The following is a 25,086-nucleotide window of genomic DNA, read 5'->3' as shown; positions in this document are numbered from 1 at the left end:
CTTGTTTTATTTTTTTATTTTTTGAGATGGAATCTTGCTCTGTCACCCAGGCTGGAGTGCAGTGGCGCAACCTCGACTCACTGTAACCTCTGCCTCCCGGGTTCAAGCGATTCTCCTGCCTCAGCCTCCTGAGTAGCTGGGATTACAGGCATGTGCCACCATGCCCGGCTAATTTTTGTATTTTTAGTAGAGATGGGGTTTCACCATGTTGGCCATGCTAGTCTCAAACTCCTGACCTCGTGATCCACCACCTTGGCCTCCCAAAGTGCTGGGATTACAGGTGTGAGCCACCATGCCCGGCAGGGCTTACTATTAATATTTTGCCATCTTGCTGATGTCACTCACCACTGTTTTTTGATCACTTTACTTTCTGTTACTACAAGATGTTCCAGACTCATCTCGTACATTCCCAGCTCCAGCTCTAGAATCAGCCATTTTTTTCCCAGGGAAACCTAGTTCCCTTCATGGGAGAATGGTTTTAGGAACCACGACCTCAGTGGGGTTGCTGCAGCTTGGTAGAGTACACTACCAATAACTCCCTGAGAAAGAGTACATGGGAGATAATTTTTTTTTGAGACCTAACTCATGTCTGAAAATGTCTTTATACTACCTTCATACTTGTTTGATAATTTGGTTGGGTAGAATATAGTTAGAAAACTTTCCCCAAAGAATTGGGGGAGATTCTCTTCTTACTGTGTTGCTGAGAAATAAAATCCTTACTAAATTGTTCTGTGCTCCCCGAGGTTGAAAACAAAAATCCTTACTAATTGCTAATCTTTTGTATATCCCTTTTGCTTTTTTCTTTCTAGAATCTTAGTCTTCTCTTTATGTTCTGAAATTTCTGTTATGTGCCTTGGAAGTGAGTCTATTTTCATGCATTGTGCTAGACATTTGAAGATTTTTTTTTGTTTTTTTGAGGCAGAGTCACGCTCTGTCACCCAGGCTGGAGTGCAGTGGCGTGACCTCAGCTCACTGCAAGCTCCGCCTCCCAGGTTCAGGCCATTCTCCTGCCCCAGCCTCCCGAGTAGCTGGGACTATAGGCGCCTGCCATCACACCCGGCTAAATGTTTCGTATTTTTAGTGGAGACGAGGTTTCACCTTGTTAGCCAGGATGGTCTCCATCTCCTGACCTCGTGATCCATCCGCCTCGGCCTCCCAAAGTGCTGGGATTACAGGAATGAGCCACCGCGTCCGGCCAAAGATATCTTTCCATCTGGCTGTAGGTTCTGCAAAATTTGTTTACATTAATTATAATTTTCTGACCTTATTTTTCTTCTTTCTGGAATTCCTACAATTTGGATACTGGAACTCCTGGACTCTAACTTATGTATAATATCTCTTTTCTCCCACCTTAAATATTTATTGTTAATCTAGTGCCTGGAAAATTTCACACTATTTTCCAATGATTTTTTTTCTTTTCTATTAAGTCTTATATTAACAGGAACATTTTTTTCTCCTCTGAGATTTTCATGTTTTGTAGCATTCTGTTATTTTATAGATGTAGTATCTTATAACTCTAAGGATATTAACACATTTGGCAGGGGGAATTTTCTTCTCACTGCATTGCTTGATTCCTCAAAGTTGCTTTGGTATTCTCTTTTGGTTTTGGATTAGAGGCTTTCACTAGATCTCTCGTAATTCTAGATGGAAGTCTCATGAATAAGAGTTGGGGGCTAAAACACTGACCTGAGTATGGGTGGGACTTCTCAACTTAAAAGTTAATTGTTCAGAGTGAGCCTTTTTCCCAGCCAATACTTGGTGTCAATCTTTTATATTCTTCTTTGGTATAGCGGACAGTATATATAAAAGCCACTTAATGTTGTTTCCAGTACAGTACTCTGTATAAAGGAATTTGGCCTTGCCCTTGGATGTTATGCTACATAGGAATGCCTCTGTTTACCTGGGGATCTTGAATCATACTGAATAGCCTTGACAGTATGATTTATGGCTGGGGTGGGACAAATCTATACAGTCTTATGGTGGGGGGAGTACAACACATCAGAAATGGCAACAATGTGATTTTGGGTGGAGGTTTTGGGTCATGCATGAGCAGCTGACCTAGAGACTGCGATTAACCACATGGACAATCAATCATGGATATGTAAAGCAGCCTCAATAAACACTCTGGGTTCCAAGGCTTGGGTGAGCTTCCCTGGCTGGCAATACTCTGTGCATACTGTCACACACTGATGCCAGTAGAGTAATGCTTTCTGACTTCAGAGAGACAGGACAAGAGCTGTGTTTGGTACTTCTCCCGGGCTCTGCCCTTTCCTCTTCCTTTGGCTGATTTTGATCTTTAACATTTCCCTGTAATTAACTGTAACCACAAATACAATAACTTTCATTGAGTTCTGAGTCTTTCTAGCAAATTATCTAACCTGAGGGTTGGTTTTAGGAATCCTCCAGGCTTACAAGTACTCTTGTCTTCCATTCACTCTGACTTCTACCAACCAGTCAATTTTTACCTTCCAGATGCCAACTGTGGGGGGAATAAAGTTGCTTAGCAACGTGGAAATGGGAGAAGCTATAAGGCTTCCCAGTGTTCATGCGATCGTCCCTATTTCTGTGCCTCTTCCACCTTTCATCCCAGAGGTAACTGGTGCTGTGAATTCTGAAATGTAATTAAGTTTATTAGTTTCTCCATTGATTTAGAATTGGGGTTTCCTGGGTCTACCAAGTTAGTTAACACCGTCTATCTGCTTTCCAATTCCTCAAGTTCTGGTTGTTTCCTCTATTTTCTCCAACTTGTGGGTTTTTGTGTGAATGCATCTGTTGTAGCAGCCATAGGGATGTATCATTCAGATCTCCCTTCAAAAGAATCTGACATGAGGAGTGTAGTTGGTACTTTCAGATCCATCAAGGCATTTGTGCGAAGGCCAGGCTCCCCTTGGTCTCCTCCCAGACACTGACTTGAGGAAGTCAGAGGAACAAAGCCAGGCTATTTCTGCCCAATTCTGAACTCTACTAAAAGGAATTCTTGCTTGGGAACTCTCGATTGGCCTGACCAAGACTTCATCTTAGAGTTGCACTGCAGTCTAAGTTTTTGCTAATCAATCTTCGTTTTCTCTTTTTACAGGTGTCAGACCCACACTGCAGTCTGAAGGCTCTCTCGACCTACGCTTGCTCCATCTCCCGTTTATCCTCCATTTATGTTTCCTCTAATAAATTCTTGCACATCTAACTTTGTCATGTCATCTGCTTCTCTGAGGACTCAAATTATCACCCGGGATTTTGGAAAGAAGTTTTATTAGATGTCTAGTCCACTGTCTTAATAAGAAACCACCATGAAGTTTTTATGTTCTTCAAAGATTACACATTTCAAGTTTCATTTATCTATGGGAGAATGAATTACTTTCAACACATTTATATCTGAGTTTGTTTATTGTTCTGATTTACTGAAACTTAAAATATTCCATCAAATTATCCAGAAAAATCCAGGTGGCAGAAATATATAATACGTCCATTTCATCAAGGTCTCAAATAAATTTTAAAAGGCCAGAAAATGATATATATATCATGCCATTTAAATCACTTCTACCTTTTGTACTTAAGAACTCAAGTATAGAAATAAACTGTGGGCTGAAGTAACATTGTAACCTGCTCCCAACATGACTGCATAGGTGTCTAAGGTTAAGTGTGAAGATTACTGTGAGTCTCAAGTTACTTGACTAATCAATCCCATTTGAATTTCAATCCAAGCAGCATATTTTACACGCACCTGAAGGAAATATCTTCAGTGTGTTCATGTGTGTGTCTATGTGCACGTATGTGTAGGGGATGGGTGTAATTAGGGAAGGGCTGACCGAACAACATTGATAAGTACATGCTAGAAGTCTGCTGTTGTTGGTAATACAGAAACATACACAGTCTTCATATTCAAAGTCTTCACGGGGATGTCTTCTGTAATTTCTAGAATGGAAAGAAAAAGTTGAAAAAAAATCAGTATTTTACCTCTTGGGGGTGAATATTTAAAAAAACGTTAACTGCTTGTGTAGTAAGGAATTTGGCCTTATCCTAAGAGTTCTGCCTTTTGTCTCAGCTCCTGAGGTGAACCTCTAAATCCTTGGAACTTCCTAGTAGGAGTCTTTGTTTCTCATGGTGGGTATGTTCACCAAACCTGACAGTTGTTGCTAATGAGACGATTCAGGGTAGTGCTGGCCACGACAGAAAGACCAAGTATATGATTTAGGATGGGGACTTTGGGTCACATGGTATATCAGTTGAGAAAGACAGCAATCATGCCTACAGAAAGAAACCTCAACAGAAACTGGACACCAAGGCTCGAGTGAGCTTCCCTGGTTGGTAATATAGTCTCTGTGTTGTCAGATGTAAAGGATGAGAGAAAGAAACATTATCCATGACTCCAGGGTCTCTCTCTCTCTCACTCACTCTCGCTGGTTCTAATGTGTATCCTTTCCCTACCCTAATTCAAACCATGAGTGTAATACCTTTCAGTGAGTCTGAGTCCTCCTAGCAGGTTACTGAACCTGAGGGTGGTTTAGGAAAATCCCTGGAACTTGCAGTTGGTGCCAGCAGTGATGGGGGTCTTGTGTGGATCTTTTCCTGAGTAGAATCCTCACTCCTTGCAGGTGGAGTTAGATTTTGGGCAGACTCCTGGAGCCTTCTGGAGGACTATGCCATCACTTCACAGTTAGGCTAACTCTGGGTACTGCCAAGATGGTTATTTTTCCTCATACACAGACACTTCCTATGTCTACAAAAAAAGCCTAGAGGCTGTGCCAACTCAGTACCCCAGATATGTGGTTTCAAAATACGATTCTCTATAATTTGAAGAACAGCTATATTCTAGGTCTGGAGAAGTAAAAGTACATAATAAGCCTACGACATGTTGCTACGTGAGAAAGCAAGAATTTACCAAAGACAAAGGATCATGTTAAAGAATACAGGATCCAATATGGCCAATGACGAAAACTCTGAGCATCCAAAAATATAACCAAAATGCAATTGATTAAAATATACTGAATATACAACTCAAAAACAAAAAAAAGAAAATTTAAAGTTATCTACCTACTGTGGAGCATTTTGCTTCTAGTCAGATCTGAATTTAAAGCAAACAGATGAGCTTCCTTTAAAAATAGCTCTTGTCCTACCTCGCAGGCAATCCTAGATGTGAGAATACTTTCAAAGCTACTTCCTTAATAGATAATTACAGGAACTGGAGATGATGTTTAGAGTTTAGTGGAGCAAGCAAGAAGACATCTAAGGTTTCTAAAATGGTCAACATTTTGTGGCTCTTCTAATTTACCAAGTTATTGATACTTTATGAAAGACAATTCTGAGAGAAAAGGCATAATGAAAACGAAGCTATAGATACTAGATTGGAAAGACACTGAATTAGAAAAAGTTCCAACTTTGTGGTAATCTTAGATAAATCACTAAACATTTAAAAGCTCTCACCCGCTAAACTTTTGCCTAACTAACGTCACAGAGTAAAGAGAATACAGAGAAAGGCAGCATAGGTTAAGAATGGTTCTGTGAATTGCAGGTAGTATTATAAATACATAATTCACACAGGCACGATTCTACCCTGACCAGGTTCAATCATGCCACTGCATTTGCTTGCAAGAACAAGTGAGAGATAAATGTCATCTTCAGCTCCACTGCACAACAGTACTTGGTGACCAATGGATTTGAGGGACAAGAAGAGTTAAGAATTATCTCTAAAGTTTTATCTAAGCTTATCAAAATAGAAAGCTACATTATTAGATGATCTTTACTACCATACCACAATGAAAGAGCCAAGTGTGTTCGAGGGAGAGTGAAAAAAGCCTTTGGTAGAATGAAAGACTCATGGACAGAATTAGCAAGACAGGGAAGGCCCAGAGCAGGAAGGATCTTGTGTGGAAGGGAAGATTCTGAAGCATAAGAGAATAAGGAGCTTTGGGGGCTCTAAGCAAGGGAACAAAATTGAGGCAGGAATGTTCATGAAGATAGCTCTGGTGAAGAGTACAGACTGCAGACTGGTGACTTTGATGGATGATGAGGCCCAATGATGAGATGAGAGGGAAAATGACAAAGGAGAGTCACTGAAAATAAACCCAGGGAGGGAAAGAGGAATCCAAGAAAAAATAGAACTTTAGTATTTAACATCAAAAAGTATGACATGCAACTAAATTAAAAAAAAAAAAGCTGCACAGGAAGAAAACGGGAGAATTACACAGAGGCCAAAAATAATGACTCCCACAGGGTCTGGTGGCTTAACGCTTTTGGCACTGAAGAGCTAGGAAAGCAGGGAAAGAAAAGCCTCCGGTATATACAAACCGGGAAGTCCAACAAATCTCTGCTGAAGAAACTGGAACTTCAAATAAGAAACCCATAGCAAAAGGGTTAATTTGAGTAAGTTCCTTCACCACAAGAGAAAAAGTGAAGAGAATGTAATCGGTTAATAATGGCCTTCCAAAGATATGCCCAGGTTCTAAATTCCCAGGAGCTGTGAATGTAACTTTATTTGGAAAAAGAGGAAATAGAAGAGGAGGCAATGTGACCACAGAGTCAGAGACTGAAGTGATGTGGCCACAAGTCAAGGGATGCCTGGTGCCACCAGAAGCTAGAAGAAGTAAATAAGGAATTCTCCCACAGAGCCTTCAGAGAGACTGTGGCCTTTCTGACACCCTAATTTCAGTGTCTGGCCTCCAGAGCTGTGAGATGACTTGAGCCATCCCATTTGTGGAAATTTGTTGCAGCAGCCACAGAAACCAATACAGAGAGAATCACCTCACTTAGCTTTGTTTTGGAGTAGGGATAGACAGATCCTGTCTCCATCACAACTCCTGGCCTTTGTGTATGACTGGGAATGTCATAGCTTTTTTTTTTTTGAGACGGAGTTTAACTCTTGTCGCCCATGCTGGAGTGCAGTGATGCAATCTCAGCGCACTGCAACCTCTGCCTCCCAGGTTGAAGAGATTCTCCTGCCTCAGCCTCCCAAGTAGCTGGGATTACAGGCATGTGCCACCACGTCCAGCTAATTTTAGTAGAGACGGGGTTTCACCATATTGGCCAGGCTGGTCTTGAACGCCGCCCACCTCAGCCTCCCAAAGTGCTGGGATTACAGCAGTGAGCCACCACGCCTACCCAGTCACAGCTTTCTTAACATTCTCCCTATGGTCCAAAATGATTGAGTTTAAAGTGTGTCTGGGTTGACAGTGTCTCCAAGGAACTAGACAGATGCTTCTTAAAACTGCGCTTCAACAGAAACGTAACAGAACAAGCAGAGCAGATGGGCAATGTAAACAGAAAGATGGAAACTCTAAGAAAGAATAGAATGGTCTGGGTGCGGTGGCTCACCCCTGTAATCCCAGCACTTTGGGAGGCCCAAGTGGGTGGATCACCTGAGGTCAGGAGTTCGAGACCAGCCTGGCCAACATGGTGAAACCCTGTCTCTACTAAAATTACAAAAATTTGCGCATGGTGGCACATGCCTGTAATTCCAGCTACTCGGGAGGCTGAGGCAGGAGAATCACTTGAACCCAGGAGGTGGAGATTGCAATGAGCTGGGATATTGTGCCACTGCACTCCAGCCTGGGCAACAAGAGTGAAACTCTGTCTCAAAAAACAAAAAACAAAAAAAACACGAATAGAATGAAAATGGTAGAAATTAGGCAGGGTGTTCACACTTGTAATCCCAACGCTTTGGGAGGCCAAGGTGGGAGGATCACTTGAAGGCAGGCGTTCAAGACCAGCCTCGACCTTATAGCGAGACCCTGTCCCTACAAAAAAATTTTAAAATTAGCTGGGCATGGTGGTGCGTGCCTGTAGTCCTAGCTAGGGAGGCTGAGGTGGGAGGATCGCTGGAACCCAGGAGTTTGAGGCTGCAGTGAGCTGTGATTGAGCTACTGCACTGCAGCCTGCATGACAGAACAAGACCAAGTCTCAAAAAACAAACAAACAAACAAACAAAAAAAAACACAAAACACTGTAGCAGAAATAAAGACTGCCTTATACCTAAAAATGTACACCTAGGGAAATCATAAACTGCAGAAAGTAAAAGACAAAGGGAAAATCTTCAAGGAAGCAGAGAAAAGAAGCACCTTACCTGCAGAGGAACAAGGGTAAGATAAAAAAGCCAAAATTATCCAGAATGTAGTATTTAAGGACAAAAGGAGGGAAAATAGGAAAAGAGAATTAGAGGTAGGATAGAGTGAGAAAGTCCATCTAAAATATGTCTAAACAAGGTGTCAGAAGGAGAGAATACCAAAGAGAATGAATAAGAGGTAAGTTGGACAAGATAATTCTGGCAATTTTCCACAAGTGCCGAAAGACACAAATACTGACACAGAAAGCCCAATAAATCCCAGGCTATCAGGTGTTACAAATAAGAGGATGGGATGGTAAAAGTCTTGAATTGAGATGTCAAGAATGGGTATAAACAGAAAAAAACAGATCCCACAAAGGGAAGCTGTCTGGGGAAGTGATTGCAGTGGCAGCAATATTAAAGTGAACATGTCTGATGTGTAGCAGGATTACAGAACGAAACTCAGAGGGTAGGGTGAGGATGTCAACAGAGAAGTTGACAGAGCAGCCACAGAAGCTGAAATCTCAGAAGTGAATAGTGCTAAGTGGGAAAACGGGAGGAGGAGAAAATAAGCTGCCTGACACCAGCAAGTAAGTGCAAGTCGCCATCCTTAATTTCTATTTTCTAGATAATAGAATGTGGAATATGTCAACTGATGACCTAGCTCTTCACAGTGTTACGTGTCTCAAGGAGAAAATGCAGGTAAGCATGTTTTATAAACTGTAAAGGGAGGTATAATGTCAGCTGTAAGTTTCCTTCAGGCTATTTTACAACCCTGTGATAATTTTGACTTTTGGGGGAAAGAACAATTTTAGGGTCAGCAAATATGCTGATTTACCTAGAAGCATGTATTTTTAATAACATACCAATGTAGTTTTTTGATTTAGCAAAAAGTAATTATACTTTTAATTGCTATTAAAAAATTATATTATTGACCGGGCGTCGTGGCTCACGCCTGTAATCCCAACACTTTGGGAGGCTGAGGCGGGCAGATCACCTGAGGTCAGGAGTTTGAGACCAGCCTGGCCAACATGGTGAAACCCCATCTCTACTAAAACTCCAAAAATGAGCCAGCCGTGGTGGCAGGTGCCCATAGTTCCAGCTACTCCGGAGGCTGAGGCAGGAGAATCCTTGTTCCTGGGTTGAAGCCTCAGGCCTGAACCCAGGAGGCGGAGGCTGCAGTAAGCCAAGATCGTGCCATTGCACTCCAGCCTGGGAGACAAAGTGAGACTCAGCCTCAAAAAAGAAAAGAAAAGAAAATTATATTGTGGTAAATTTCTGGGGAAAGAATAACAAAACAGGATAACAATAGTACTATCTTACAAGTATATGCTACAAATGGTTAATGGCATCAAAATCTACTTTCAACAAAAATAAAAAACTTACGGTCCACAATCTCCTTACCTTGTGTTTGGGTCTCATTCAGAAACAGCTTTAACTTCCTGCTCCGAAGGCCAAACACCTTGGCTGCTTCATACAGAAGACCTTGGTGGGTGAGTCCATTCTGCCCAAGTGGGTTTTCAAGCAGGAGAGTGCCCACTGTCCCCATTAAACACTCTGTGGAAGAAAGAACAAACTGGATTAAATCTCGAGAGTTCACTATCTCCAAAAGAGGTGGCCACTGCAGACAGCTCTAACAGGCAGTGCTGAGGCCAGCAGTGCGTCCAGCAGCATGAGTGTGACCGCTGAAGATGCAGTCCATGCAGAAACAGCTCTGAACATTTCATAGAGGTGAAGGGGAAGGGGAAAAAGAAAAAAAAAAAAAAACTTATATAAAAGCCCAGCAGCTTGGGGAGCAGATACTCAGTACACAGTCAAGTGAGGAGCGCGAAGACTTCAGTACCAATGTGCACAATGAGGATCCTAAAATATCAGGAAAATAATCACTATCAATCTAGTCTGTTGATTAAGGCATGGAGGTACACAAGTTTTCAGAACATTTTTCCTCAGAAAAGAAAGTAAAATTTGAGATTAAAATGTTTTGGAACTCAAACAATTTAGTTGTAATTTTTACCTAACCAATTTTTTCATTTCCTAACCACGCCAGATGGATGAGGGTCTCTATAACACACCAAAAGAAAAGCCTGTGGTTGCTCCCCAAAGTAGCATGAGAGCCCACACTTTAAAGCAATACTTTGAAGCCGACTAGAAATACACACATATTTGAATATTAAAGACAACCTCAATGCCCAGCACCCCACAGTCTGCCTGCTGTGGGGAGGCACATACCTTGTGGCTCTGCATTCAGGAGCTGTAGGTTGATATACTGACAAAGAAGAGTACTAGAACTGTTGATCAGAGAGGGAGCCGATCCCGCAGTCACACAAAGTGTTTTTCCACTAAGACTCAGTAAGTCAGTTTGGTTTTGTATTTCTAAAAATAACAACAACAATTCTTTCAGGGTTAATGAACAATTCAAAACTGAAGTCATTCAATTTTTCCTATTTAACTATCATGTATATCGCTTCTCGGCCTTTTGGCTAAGATCAAGTGTAACTATCATGTATCTTTTTACGAGAATGCTTTCCACTTAATTTCTGTTTATCAAAAGACATTGCCTTTTCTATAAAACCAACCTTTAATGACATGTAATGGTAGGAAATCTTAATGTTGCAAAACAAACATCATAATATTCATAATCTGAAATATAGGGCAAATTGTTTTCTCTACTTTAGTATTTTCTCTGTATAATACAGCTCCTCTTAAAATTTCCTCCTATATCAGAATCTCAAGCTTCACCATGAAAAATTTACATTAAAAAATGCTAATTACAGTCAGAAGATGTTATTTGACTCAGGAGCAGATGTGAAAAAAAGCATGATACACAGAACATATGCAGTGTAATTTCATTTAGAGAACATTAAACGTTGCTTGGGGATGCATGCACAGGCAGATGACTGGTAATGGTTGTGATACAGGATAGGCCCACAGGGCAGCCTCCAAATATTGAGTGGAATTGGTAGGTATGAGACTAGGCTGGGGCACTGGCTCAGGGAACAAGGAACCTGCTGCACCAGTGGCTAGATGCTCATGCTCAGCCTAGGCCCACATGGTCTCTTCTGTCAACCACAGGTGTTGCCTTGTAGGAAGTCTTCCAGGACTGGCTGGCAGAGAAAGAAAACATTTTAGGGCTTGCTGTGTAGGGCTTTACTGCACAATAACACTGTACCACCCAAAGTAGACAATTACAGTCTTAATGGCCCTGTTCTGACTCTGGGTAGCCCTGAAGAATAGTGATAGGTGGAAATCCTCCCAATGGGCACAGCTTCATTCAGTGCAGCCGGCTGGTCATTTTGCTCAGCAGAAATAGCTAGGAGTAGATCTACACTGATTCATGGAGACCGGCCAACAGCTGGACTAAACGAGAACAGCCAGGGACTCAAAGAACAGAATTAGAAAACTGGTGACAAGGAAGTTAGGGCAAGAGGTATGTGGACAGATCTCTACAAATGGGCAGACTATGAATGAGGATCTAAAAATGGGTGAGGCTGGGCACAGTGGCTCACACCTGTAATCCCATCACTCTGGGACGCAGAAAAGGGAGGACTGCTTGAGGCCAGGAGATTGAGCCTGGGCAATACAGCAAGACCTCCTCTCTACAAAAAAGAAAAGAATTAGCCAGGCATGGTGGCGTGTGTCTGACTCCTAGTTACTTTGGAGGCTGAGGCGGGAGGATTGCTTGAGCCCAGAAGTTTGAGGTTACACTGAACTATGATTGAGCCACTGCACTCCAGCCTGAGTGATAGAGTGAGACCCTGTCTCAAAAATAAAATAAAATAAAATAAAATAAATAATAATAATAATAATCAGTGGACGTGGTCTATTCTGCCGCCAGCCACTTCTGCCCTTGCCCAATCGATTGATAACAAAGGGGCCACCCAGGCTGGGAGGAAGAATAACCACGGGCTCCACAACATTACTTCCACTCCCTAAGGCTGATTTTGCTACAGCTCCTACTGTGTATCCCACTTACCAACAGCGGGAACCATTACTTGAGCTTTCGATACAGCGTTATTGCTAGGAAAGACAAGCCAGACTCCCGATGGCAGCTTGGTTGTACTGCACTGTTTCCATTATGGGAAAAGGCAGTGCTTTGGTCTTACTGGAACACACACTCCTTTTGGACATGGATTTGCCACTGTCACCCATGCTTCTGGCAAACCCACCATCCATGGAGGTAGAGAATGTCTTATTCACCAACACAGCATTCCACATAGCATTGCTTCTGAGCAGAGAACCCATTTTTCAGCAAATGAAGTGTGGCATTATGTATTAATATATATTAGCCAATTCTTATTTTTCCACTCTCTTATTTCCTTACCATATAACATGAAATATTTTAACGGGTTAACCTTATACTTCAGTGAAGTTAAAGAACAGCAAAAGGGGGAGGTATGGCTCAGCTAGAAGAGAAATCAACATCACCCAAAGAAGGATAAGGTAACTTTCTGTCTTGTTTTGGGTAATGAAGTTAGCATCTTTGAAGCGGTACAAGAAAGAGTTAAAAGTGTGATTTTTTTTTTTTTTTTTTAAATCTACTAGGGTCTTTATTTGGAAGTTAAATATGGTTTAAAGAGCCATGTATAGATGTCAAGATCACAATGGGGTGAATTATGGTGGTTTCATCCTGTGTCAATGCAGTTAAGCTAAAACTATTTCCCAGGTTCTCTGTCTGACCTGGTTCTGGGTAATGGCCTGATCACAGAGAAATCTACGCAGGATTTAGAAGGTAGAAGTTTAGTAACAGTCATTATGCTAAACAGGCTAACATGGGGCCCGTGCCCTTGGCTTTCTCAGGTTGCTGTGGATCTGCCGACTTGTTGGGTTAAGTGGGACAGTGAGCAGCCCACGCTCCTGCCTCTGCTCTTCCAACTTCCAGGCCAGGAATGTGTGCAACTCTCTGGAAAAGTGTAGCAGCAGTTTCTTCTGCAAGACACCTGTCAGTGTCGGATGCGGTCAGATAGATGTGCACTCTAGCCTGTTTTTGCTCTTTTCTACTTCTTATCCTACCGTGACTTTAGGCAGAGATCCAGCTTTCCACTGACTTACCCACCACCTTGGTGGAACCTGGTTAGAGATTTTTCTCAGACCTCTAACTTGCTACCTTCTTGTAGACTTTTACTTGGTTTCTCCCACATTGCTTTTGCTTCTCCTATCCAACCTTTAATAGATAGAATGGCAAACAGTTTTCCAGTGGTTCCAACAATTCATAATCCAGCAGTGAATGAGAGTTCTCATTATGCAATATCCCTGACAACATTTGAGTCTGCCAGATTCTTCTAGTTTTTGCCAATCTGGTGGCAGTTAATAGTACCTCACTGTGGTACTATCTTGCAAGTTCCTGATTACCATTAAGATGCACCAGTTGTTCCTTAGTTGGCCATTTGCATTTCTTCTTTTAAGTTATTTAAAAGCTTCTGAAAATGAGCATTCAGATTCATAAAATGAGTATTAGTTTTCTGAGGCTGCCATAGTGAAGTCCCACAAACTGCAGGGGGCTAGGGAATAAAAATAAAAGAAATTTACTGTCTCAAAGTTCTGGAAGTCAGAAGTCCAAAATTAAAGTGTTGGCAGATATGCTCCCTCTGAAACCTGTAGGCGAATCCTTTTTTGCCTCTTCCTAGCTTCTAGAGGCTCCTGGCAATCTTGGTTGTTTCTTGGCTTGCAGCTGTGTGTAACTCCAATCTTTGCCTTTGTCACCACATGGCATTTTCTCCGTGTGTTTCTATGTCTTTACATGGCCACCTTCTTATAAGGACAACAGTCATACTGGATTAGGGGCCCACGCTACTCCAGTATGACCTCATCCTAGTTACATCTGCGATAATCCTATTTCCACAGGTCACATTTAGAGATACAAGGGGTTAGGACATAATCTTTTTTTTTCAGAGGTCACAATTCAATACGTAACAGTGGGAGAATGCATCTATAATTCTTTAAAAATTTTTCAGGTTTGCTTTATTGAGAATCCAGACTTAGTGAGATCCAGGCATTGTGTTTAATAAAGTTAAAACTCACGGGTGGGTGTGGTAGCTCACACCGGGAATCTGGGCACTTCGGGAGGCCAAGGCAGGGGGATTGCTTAAGGCCCTGGGTTCAAGACCAGACTGGGCAATATACTGACTTGGTCTCTCCAAAAAAAATTAAATAAAATTAGCCAAGCATGGTGATGCATGCCTGTAGTCCCAGTTACTTGGGAGGTCAAGGCAGGAGGATTACTTGAGCCCAGGAGGCCGAGGGTGCAGTGAGCCATGACTGCATCACTGTATTCCAGCATGGGTGACAGAGTGAGACCCTGTCTCAACAACAAAAACAACCTCACAAGGGAGGACTCTGAAGCCTGAAGTCCACCAGCTAGCTAACAGGTGAGAGGGAAGGATTAGAACCATTAAGCCCAGGGTTTTCAGTCACATCACACAATGAGGAGGCATGAATAGACACTGCAGGCCGGCACTGCTCAAGAGTTGGGCCCTGACTCAAGAGAGTTAGGAAAAATGCAAAAGTTGTATAGTACAACTGACAGCAAATTAAGACCTTCACCAATCCATCTTGAGTCAAAGGACGTAGGCTCCTCTCACTTTCCACATACCTGTTTCATCATGGAAGACAGCCAGCTCTGTATTTTTCACACCAAAAATGCTAGTGACAACACTCTTCAGCTTTAAAGGGTCCAACCTATTGTCACCTTTTGGATTTTCCAGGAGCAATACTCCACCTAAAAAGCCATAAAAATAACACCTCAATCAGACAAATAAAACTAAAAAGAAAATGTTACATTTGGAGGAAAAGGGATACAAAGGGGTTCAAGCCCTAATTTTTTTCCTTTTCCCCCAACTATACACTATATATATGTGTATATATAGCTTATTATATATATATAAAAGCATACCAAGAATGGAGATATATATATATATATATGTATAGTGCATATGCAATATATACACTACACACACACACACACACACACACATATCTCCATCCTTGGCATGTGTTTTGGCAATCCTTGGTAGATATGGTCCAGGCATAGAACTCTACCAGGCAATCTGTTCTTATCTTTTTCTAGATTTAAACCTTTGTATTCATGATTCTTATTTATGATTCTCATTTTTCATTTTGTGCCATATGTATATCCCCACAGGTCACGATGGTTAAAAATACTATCTGACCCCTGATGTTGATTTATTCTGCACCTTAGATTCATGTACGGATATTTACTTTATTAATATATTTGAACATTTTGAGTTAATTGTAGAGCCAAATGCACGTAGTGAGATACCACGGGCCCTTTACCCAGTTTCCCCTAATGGTGACATTTTACAAAACTACAGTATATACCACAACCAGCATACTGACATTGATGCAATCCACTGATCCTATTCAGATTGCCTCAGTTTTACTTTTACTCATTAGGGCATGTGTACATGTGGGTATGTTTAGTTCTATGCAATTTTATCACTCGTGTAAAATCCTGTACCCATCACCATCATTAAGATAGAGAGTAGTTCTGCCACCACGAGAATCCTCGTGTTGCCTTTTAATATCCATACCCAATTCCCTTCCAGGCCCATTCCCTTCTTAACCCCTGGCAAACAACAGTCTCCATTTCTATAATTTTATCATTTAAAACATGTTATGTAAATGCAATCATACAGTATGGAACCTTTTCGGACTTTTTTTAGTTGGCAACAATTTCTTTTCTTTTTTTTTTTTTTGAGATGGAGTTTAGCTTTGTCGCTCAGGCTAGAATGCAGTAGTGCGATTTCGGCTCACTGCAACCTCTGCCTCCTGGATTCAAGAGAGTCTTGTGTTTCAACCTCCCAAGTAGCTGGGATTACAAGCACCCACCACCACACCTGGCTAATTTTTGTATTTTTTCAGTAGAGACGGGATTTCACCATGTTAGCCAGGCTGGTCTCAAACTCCTGACCTCAGGTGATCTGCCTGCCTCCGCCTCCCAAAGTGCTGGGATTACAGGCATGAGCAACTGTGCCTGGCCTCAGTTGGCATCAATTTCTAAGGATTAAAATAAGTTGCTGTGCTGATAGTTGTTCCTTTTTATTACTGTGTAATGTTCTATGATATGGATGTACCACAGTTTGCTTAGCCATTTATCTGCTGAAGAATATCTGGGTTGTCTATAGTTTGGTGCTATTATGAATATAAGTACTATATACATTCATGTGGTGGTGAACACAGTTTTCAGTTCTTTGGGATAAACACCTAGGAGTGCAACTGCTGAGTCATTATAGAAAGCACATATTTAGTTTTCTGATACTGCCGAACTATTTTCCAGAGTGGTCATACCATTCTATATTCTCACCAGCAATGTATGAGATGCAGCATTTGGTGCTGTCACTACTTGCAATTTTAGTCATTCTGATAGCTGTGTATTAAGACCTCAATGTGATTTCAACTTGAATTTTCCTAATGGCTAATGATGTTAAATATTGTCATGGACATTTCTGTCATTTGTATATTCCCTTTGGTAAATGTCTGTTGATATCTCTACCCCCATTTTCTAACTGGATTTTTCTTTACTGTTGAGATTTAAAAGATCTTTATGTATTCTAGATATGTCTTTTGTCAAATATGTTGTTTTATAAAGATTTTCTCCCAGTCTGTAGCTTGTCTTTCATCCTTTTATAGGATGTTCAAAGCAAAACCTAAATTTTCATTTAGTTCAATGTATCACTTTTCCCTTTTAAGGACAGTGTTTTGTGTCAAGGCTTTAAAACTCTTTGTTTAATGTTTAAATGAAAAATCTTAAGACTTTTCCAAAAATACTAGTAGAGCACTTTGGCCACCTAAGCAAGTAACCTTAATTTATTCCATCTGCTGGGAATATACTTTTTATCCAGCTATTGTTTCATAAACTAGTGTGTTTTATATTATAGTACCTAGCACATGGCTACAGTTTTCAAATGAAAGCTAAGAAATCTGCTTATCTGTATGTTTATACATGCCTGTGCATGTAGGTATGTTACATATATGTGTTATTTTTCTTTTTTTTTTTTTGAGACGGAGTTTTGCTCTTGTTGTTCAGGCTGGAGTGCAATGGCACGATCTTGGCTCACCGCAACCTCCACTTCCCAGGTTCAAGCGATTCTCCTGCTTCAGCCTCTCGAGTAGCTGGGATTACAGACATGTGCCACCATGCCCAGCTAATTTTGTATTTTTTTTTTTTTTTAGTAGAGATGGAGTTTCTCCATGTTAGTCAGGCTGGTCTTGAACTCCTGACCTCAGGTGATCCGCCTGCATCGGCCTCCAAAAGGGCTAGGATTACAGGCGTGAGCCACCGCACCCAGCCATGAGTTGTTTTTCTACCTCCAGATGGTATGGTCAAAAATTAATTCATAAAAGATTTCTATTTAATTGATTTAAAGAAAAATAAGCATTTCACATAAATTAAGTATTCTCTCAGCAATATAGAAACCAACACACATGCTTTTCAAGTTCATGTGACTTGGGTAAGAATATATAATGCAGATATACAACTTTTAAATCCTACCAGGATTTACTATCAAATAAGTTTATGTTACCTCCACTAGATATTTATAATTATACAACTATGAGTTCAATCTATGAACAACATGCAAGTGGGTGCCAGTATCCATTACTTCACGTTTTTCGAGCAGCAATAAAACAAAAAACCTCATCTATTAAACTTTTTAGGATTCTTGTTTTTGTGAAGACTGCAGAACATGCACATACTGTAAAAGTAGCTAACAGAGAAATAACTTAATGATAGCTAGCTTTGTTTGTGTTATGTCTACTCAAAAATAGCTCCCCATTGGTAATTTACAGCTTTGGGGTTTTGTTAATTTAAATGATGAATATTCATTGGATATGTAGATATTTTCCAAATAAAATACTGAAGCATTAATAGCAGAACATAAATTATACTACAAAGAATCACATGTTTCCACAAATTTGATTCATAGATTTGCCAATCTATAGAATGCTGATGTGACAGTTATAACTAGAATAAGAGAAATGACTCTGTATGTGAGGAAAAGACATGGTTTTGGTAAGGTGAAGCTATGAAGTATGAAGGATGTGTGTTCGTTAAGAGAAAAAGACTAACTTTTGCCCTATAGTAGAATGACTTGTTTCACAGTGAGGAAGGAAGAATTCAATCCAAAACAGAATGGATATAAGAAAGTTGTAGTAGGTTTGTGGAAGAGGAATCTTGGAAAAGGAATTTTACGTGTGGTCAACCTGGCTAAGTTCTGGATGAATTTATTTATAAATTATCAAATTAATAAGCCTTAATAATACCAGCACTTTGGGAGGCTGAGGTAGGAGGATTGCTTGAGTCCAGGAGTTCAAGACCAGCCTGGGCAGTGTAGTGAGACACTGTCTCTACAGAAAAGAAAACAGAGAAACAGAGTCCTCTCTATTAAAACTGCTCAGGTCTTTTTATAACTGTGTAATTTTCTATATTTGCCTTTGAATACTTTTAATTATCACTTTGGTTAAACGAGTGACTGTAGTTTCAGTGACCTGCAATCCTATTAATCAAGTGTTTTAAGCCTTTGATATTTTTTACTAGCTTCCCAAAATCAAACTCTAAACTTAAGTCTTTCTGACCTCGAGCTAACTTTGGGAGCTTCCAGAGGCCCCCTGAAATATCTCAAGAGAATTTTCTTTCATTATGAAGAGAAATAGTAAACAAGTTAGACTTATTTGACTTTGTTAGATCTGCATGGGAAGCGCTGTCAAATAAGAAATGATGTTTAATCTTCTTTAACTTGTACAAATAATGTGTTCCAGAAATTGTGTGAAATTCCTAGAAATCTGATAGACCTGGTCTAATGTTATCAGTCACAATTCTAGTTACCTTAAAATGCTGTATACCACAGAAATAACTAAACTTCCTTGTCAACTGCAACATTATTATAATGAACTCTCATCAGATATTTAACCACGGCCATTTAAAGTCTTGTCATCCAACGACAGTTAATTGTTTTACTCTGGTACTTTCCTGAAAACTATTGTAAGCAACTGTGAATCTAAAGTGTTTCATCTTTGAGGAGATGCAATGGAAAGGACTCTGACAAGTACAGGTTTCTGATGTTAAGATCACACCATTGGACTGGGTAAGAATTCTCATAACTCTTGTGAAGTAATTAACTAATTCATGATGCCGTCACAATGGCAACGACATTTTAACCTGAGTTTTGGAGGACACACTCAAACCACAGCAGGATAGAAGAGACATTTTTACTATATTGAATCTTCCAATCCATACACATGTCTCTCCACTTACTTAGATTTTGTCTGATTTTTTTCATCACTATTTTGGAGTTTTCAATATACAAGTCCTCCATGTTTTATTAGGTTTACATCTGAATATTTTTTTGCTCACTGTGTGGCCCAGGCTGGAGTATAGTGGCATGATCATGGCTCACGGCAGCCTCCATCTCCTAGGCTCAAGCAGTCCTCCGACCTCAGCCTCCCAAGTAGCTGGGACTAAAGGCGAACACCACCACACTTGCCTAGTTTTTTATTTCTTGTAGAGATGGGGTCTCACTTTGTTGCCCAGGCTGGTCTCGAACTCCTGGGCTAAAGTAATCCTCCCGCCTAAGCCTCCCAAAGTGTTGGGAATACATGCGTGAACCACCACGCCTGGCCTAGCATCTTTTTTTAAGTGACTGTAAATGATATCACACTTTTAATTTCACTGCCCACTTGTTCATTGCTAGTATAGATTGCTAGTATGAAATGAAATTCATTTTTTTATGTTTATCTTACATCCTGTGACTCAAAAGTTTTTGTCTTTCTTATAAGCAATATGATTTCTATTCAATTACTTTGGAAACCCAATTAATGCTTGAATCCAAAGGGTACAGAAAAAGGCCAAACATTTAAAAATAACAGATTTAGCGATGATTTGTATGGTTTTTTCCCTCATAATATGAATGCTTTCAGCAGGACAAATCATATTAAGGCAGACGACCAAGCTGTGGCTGCATTTAAAGCTATTCCTAGGAAAATAATCTTGGAGCTGAGAGCTCTTCTTTCCAGGTGTCTGGTCAACTGACCCAGGAATGGCCAGTCCTGGAGTTGGTAGATGGGAAAACAGGCCCTACCTGTCTTATCACTGCTCATGCTGCTGGCCCTCTGTACAAGAACACTGTTCTTGTTTACATTACTGATACACACCACTGACCATCTGATTCCTTCTACAGGGTAACCTGAGACAGCCAGGATGTTGGTTGGCAGTGATGGACCAGCTCAATGCCATACAACATCACTGAAGTTGCAAAGCAGTTCAGGGAACCATGTACTGTCTGAGACATCATCACAGGTCTAAATAAACACACAACCATCATGGGAGCAGCTGGCATGGGAAGATCAATATGGTGATCCCAGGCCACATCTTAAAACCAGGCAATAGGAGCTTTTTTTTTTTTTTTGAGATGGAGTTTCATTCTTGTTGCCCAAACTAGAGTGCAATGGCGCAATCTTGGCTCACTGCAACCTCTGCTTCCCAGGTTCAAGTGATTCTCCTGCCTCAGCCTCCTGAGTAGCTGGGAGTACAGGTGACCGCCATTACGCCTAATTCGTTATATTTTTTTGACAGGGTTTCACCATGTTGGCCAGGCTGGTCTTGAACTCCTGACCTCAGGTGATCTGCCTGCCTCAGCTCCCAAAGTGGGATTACAGGCGTGAGCCGCCAAGCCTGGCTTACTTTTTCAGGTGTTTTTACGTACGTTCCTTATGATTTTCTATAGAGTCAGCTTTATTGTCAGCTTTATTCCTTTATCTGCAAAACTTTTATTTCCTTTTCTTGCCGTGGTCCACTGGCTAGAACTTCCAGTACAATGTCGAATATGAGTTGTGATTGCCTTGTTCCTGATTTTAGGTAGAAAGAATTCAGGCTTTCCCCATTAGGTATAATGGTAGCTGTAGGATTTTTGCAAAATGCTCATTATCCAGTCTACAAAGGTCTCACCTCTTCCTATTTTTGTGAGGATTTTCATCATGAATGGGTGTTGAATTTGATCAAATGCTTTTTCTGAATCAACTGCTATAGTCATGTAATCTTTTAGTCTGACAATACAATAATTACATTGATTTTTTTTTTTTTTTTTTTTGAGATGGAGTCTCACTCTGTCACCCAGGCTGGAGCGCAGTGGTGCGATCTTGGCTCACCGCAACCTCTGCCTCCCAGGTTCAAGCAATTCTCCTGCCTCAGCTTCCTGAGTAGCTAGGATTACCGGCACGTGCCACCATGCCCGGCTAATTTTTGTATTTTTAGCAGAGATGGGGTTTCACCATGTTGGTCAGGCTGGTCTTGAACTCCTGACCTTGTGATCCGCCTGCCTCAGCCTCCCAAAGTGCTGGGATTACAGGAGTGACCCACCTCGCTCGGACTAGATTGATTTTTAAATGTTGAATCAGCCTTGCATCCCTGGAATGAATCCCATTTGGTGATGGTGCATAATTCTTTGTATATATAGCTGGATTCTATTTAATAATTTATTGGGAAGAATTTTACATTTATATTCATGCGGAATATCTGTTTTCTATCTTTTCTTTTTTCTTTTTTGAGACAGAGTCTCACTATTGTCGGCCTGGGCTGGAGTGCAATGGCACGATCTCGGCTCACTGCAACCTCTGCCTCCCAGGTTACAGCAATTCTCTTGCCTCAGCCTCCCGTGTAGGCTGCGATTACAGGCACTCGCCACCAGGCTTGGCTAATTTTTGTATTTTTAGTAGAGATGGTGTTTCACCATGTTGGCCAGGCTGGTCTCCAACTCCTGACCTCAGGTGATCCACCCGCCTCGGCCTCCCGAAGTGCCGGGATTACAGGCATAAGCCACCGTGCCCAGTCTATCTTTTTTCTTAATACTGTCTTTATCTGGTTTTGGTAGCAGGTTAATAACCACATAAAATGAGTGAAATGTTCCTTCCTCTTCTATTTGCTGGAAGAGTCTGTGTAGAACTGGTGCTAAATCTGGTAAGAATTCTCCAGTGAAACTGGGCCTGGAGATTAGTTCAGAGATTTTAAATTACAAATTCATCTTCTTAATAATTATAGGGCCATTAAAATTATCTGTTTCATATTGTGTGAGTTGTAGTAGTTTGTGTTTTTTAGAAACAGGGTTCACTTCAGGCCAGGAACAGCGGCTCATACCTGTAATCCCAGCATTTTGGGAGGCCAAAGAGGGCCAGACCACTTGAGGCCAGGAGTTTGAGACCAGACTGGCCAACAGGGTGAAACCCCATCTCTACAAAAAAAAAAATACAAAAATTCGTCGGGCATGGTGTGGCACACCTGTAATCCCAGCTACTCAGGAGGCTGATGCATGAGAATCGCTTGAACCTAGGAGGTGGAGGTTGCAGTGAGCTGAGTTTGCATCACTGCACTCCAGCCTGGGCGACAGGCATCCAAGCTGTCAAACTTACATACGGAGATTTATTCATAGTATTTGCGTTTTTGATTTTGGCAATCTGTATCGATAATTCTTTTTATTCCTGATATGCAACTGTGTCTTCTTTTTCTTTGTCTCACTAGAGGTTTCTTAATTTTGCTGAATTTTTTGGTAAGAACCAGACTTTTGTATCATTAATTTTCTCTATCGTTTTTGTTTTCAATTGCACTGATTTCTTCTGTTTTTTCTTCTTCTTACTTTGCATTTATTCTGCTTTTGCATTTATTCTGCTTTTTTTTCCTATCTAGTTTCTTGAGTTTAGACCTTAGGTTATGACTTAAAACCATCTTTCTTTCAGTTTTTAGTGTAACAGATTTCCGTCTCAGGATTGCTTTAGCCACATTCCACATATTTTGATGTCGTATTTTCCTTTACACTCAGTTCTATGTTTCTTTTCCTCTTGAGACTTCTTTCCTAATCATGGATAATTTAAAAGCATGTTGTTTATTTTTAAGAGTGTGGAGATTTTCATTATTATATTACTAATTAATAGTTTGATTCTACTGTGGTCAGAGAGCACACTCTGGTTTCAACTGTATTAATTGGTTGAGGTTTGTTTTATGGCCCAGGTTATAATGTATCTTAGCAAAGTTCTGTGAGAGCTCAAAAATAATTTATATTCTGCTATTTTTGGGTGAGGTGTTCTAACTGGTCTATTGATTACTGAAAAAGGTACTTTGAAGTCTCCAACTATAGTTGTAGATTTGTCTATTTCTCCTTTAATGTCTGTATCTTTTTATTTCATGTATTTTGTAACTCTTTTGTTACATGCATATAAATTTAGGATCACTCTGTTTTCTTTGTGTACTGACACTTCTATCATTATTTAATGCCCCTGATAATTTTCTTTGCTCTGAAGTCTGTTTCATCTAATACAAACATGACCATTCCTGCTTCTTTTGATTAATGTTTGCATAGTATATATTTTTCTACCCTTTTACTTTCAACTTACCTGTATCACTATATTAGAAGTTTCTTATAGATAGCATATACTTGGCTAATGTGTTTTTAACAATATGCCAATCTTTTATTTGTTCTGCTTGTTTTTTTTTGAGACAGAGTCTCACTCTGTCACCCAGTATGGAGTACAGGAGCGCGATCTTGGCTCACTGCAACCTCCGCCTCCTGGGTTCAAGCAATTCTCCTGTCTCAGCCTCCTGAGTAGCTGGGACTATAGGCGCCCGCCACCACGTCTGGCTAATTTTTGTATTTTTAGTAGAGGTGGGGTTTCATTATGTTGGCCAGGCTGGTCTTGAACTCTTGACCTCAGGTGATCCACCTGCCTCGGCCTTCCAGTGTTGGGATTACAGGTGTGAGCCACTCTGCCTGGCATATTTGTTCTGATTTTCTCTCCTAGCTTCTTGTGGGTTACTGATATAGTTTGGATATTTGTCTCCTCCAACTCTCATGTTGAAATGTGGTCCTCAATGTGGGAAAGTGGGGCTTAGTGGAAGGTGTTTGGGTCACTGGGGCCGATCCCTCATGAATGGCTTGGTACCCTTGTTGCAGTAATGAGTGAGTTCTCACTCTGTTTGTTCATGCAATAGCTGGTTGTTTAAAAGAACCTGGCTTCTATCTTGCTCCCTCTCTTCATCATGTGATACACTTGCTCCCACTTCATCTTCTGTAAAGCAGAGTAAAAGCTTCTTGAGGCCCTCAACAGAAGCAGATGCTTGTGCCATGCTTCTCATACAGCCTGCAGAGTTGTGAGCCAAATAAACCTTTCTTTATAAACTAGCCAGCCTCAGGGATTCCTTTATAGCAATGAAAAATGGACTAATACAGTTACTTAAAACATATTTTAGAGTTCCATTTTTTACTTTTCTAGGGTTTTATATGTATCCTGTGGTATAGTCTTTTATTAGTGGTAACTCCAAGCAGTACCTAACAAACATAACTTCCTAAGGTCCACTGGTGTCAATATTTTACCAGTTTGTGACAAATGTAGAAACCCTGTCTCCTTTGTAATTGTCTTAACTATTATTTCTTGTTCAGTAAGTCCTTAAAGTTGCTGGTAGGTTCTTGGAAACTGTGACTTTAAGCAGAATGATGTACTGTATAATAAACCAACTTTACCACAGGAGTTAAGTTCCCATGGCACACAGTACATCACTTCACTTAAAGTTGCAGGACCCAAGAACTCACTGATGATGTTGAGGCCTTAGTGTATACACATGGAGAACCACATCGAACAATGATATAGTGCTTGCTGGACCCATGAGAGTAATGAAAGTCTACTGAATTACCCTCCATTTTGATTTTCCATTTTTCTTTTTTCCTTTCTGATGTTTCTGGATTCCCTCTTTCATTATTTCCTTTCTGTGTTAAGAACATCCTTTAGCTACTCTTTTAGGACTGGTCTGCTGGGAACGAATTCTTTTAGTTTTCTTTCACTTGAAAATGTCTTTATTTTCCCATCATCCTGAAGGGTATTTCTGATTGATACGGAATTCTTGGTAGACAATACTTATCTTTCAGCACTTGAAAAATGCCGCCTTTTCATTTTCTGGCCTCTGTAGTTCCTGATGAAAAATCCAGTATCATTTGAATTGTTCTTCCCCTGTAAGTTAGGTGTTATATCTTTTTCACTGCACACTTTTTTTGTCTTCGGTT

At 40.6% G+C, this 25,086-nt stretch overlaps 1 protein-coding gene across 3 annotated transcripts in view; it reads right to left on the bottom strand.

Moving 5' to 3' along the window:
• Positions 1–3,362: 3,362 nt before the first annotated feature.
• The window catches only part of LOC129044629 (isoleucine--tRNA ligase, cytoplasmic), an 82,060-nt gene continuing 60,336 nt past the window's right edge, over positions 3,363–25,086 (bottom strand). For all 3 annotated transcript variants that reach the window (XM_054502645.2, XM_063650260.1, XM_054502646.2), the window contains exons 31-34: positions 14,622–14,747; positions 10,262–10,405; positions 9,437–9,589; positions 3,363–3,909 (exon numbers count right to left, since the gene is read on the bottom strand). In XM_054502645.2, coding sequence (XP_054358620.1) covers positions 3,827–3,909; positions 9,437–9,589; positions 10,262–10,405; positions 14,622–14,747 — 506 coding nt within the window. In that variant the 3' untranslated portion in view covers positions 3,363–3,826. The remainder of the gene's footprint in view (positions 3,910–9,436; positions 9,590–10,261; positions 10,406–14,621; positions 14,748–25,086) is intronic.

Source organism: Pongo pygmaeus, chromosome 13 (genome assembly GCF_028885625.2).
Source record: "Pongo pygmaeus isolate AG05252 chromosome 13, NHGRI_mPonPyg2-v2.0_pri, whole genome shotgun sequence".
NCBI lineage: Eukaryota > Metazoa > Chordata > Mammalia > Primates > Hominidae > Pongo > Pongo pygmaeus.
The sequence above is the reverse complement of the archived record's forward strand: the minus strand, read 5'-3'. Positions and strand labels throughout refer to the sequence as shown.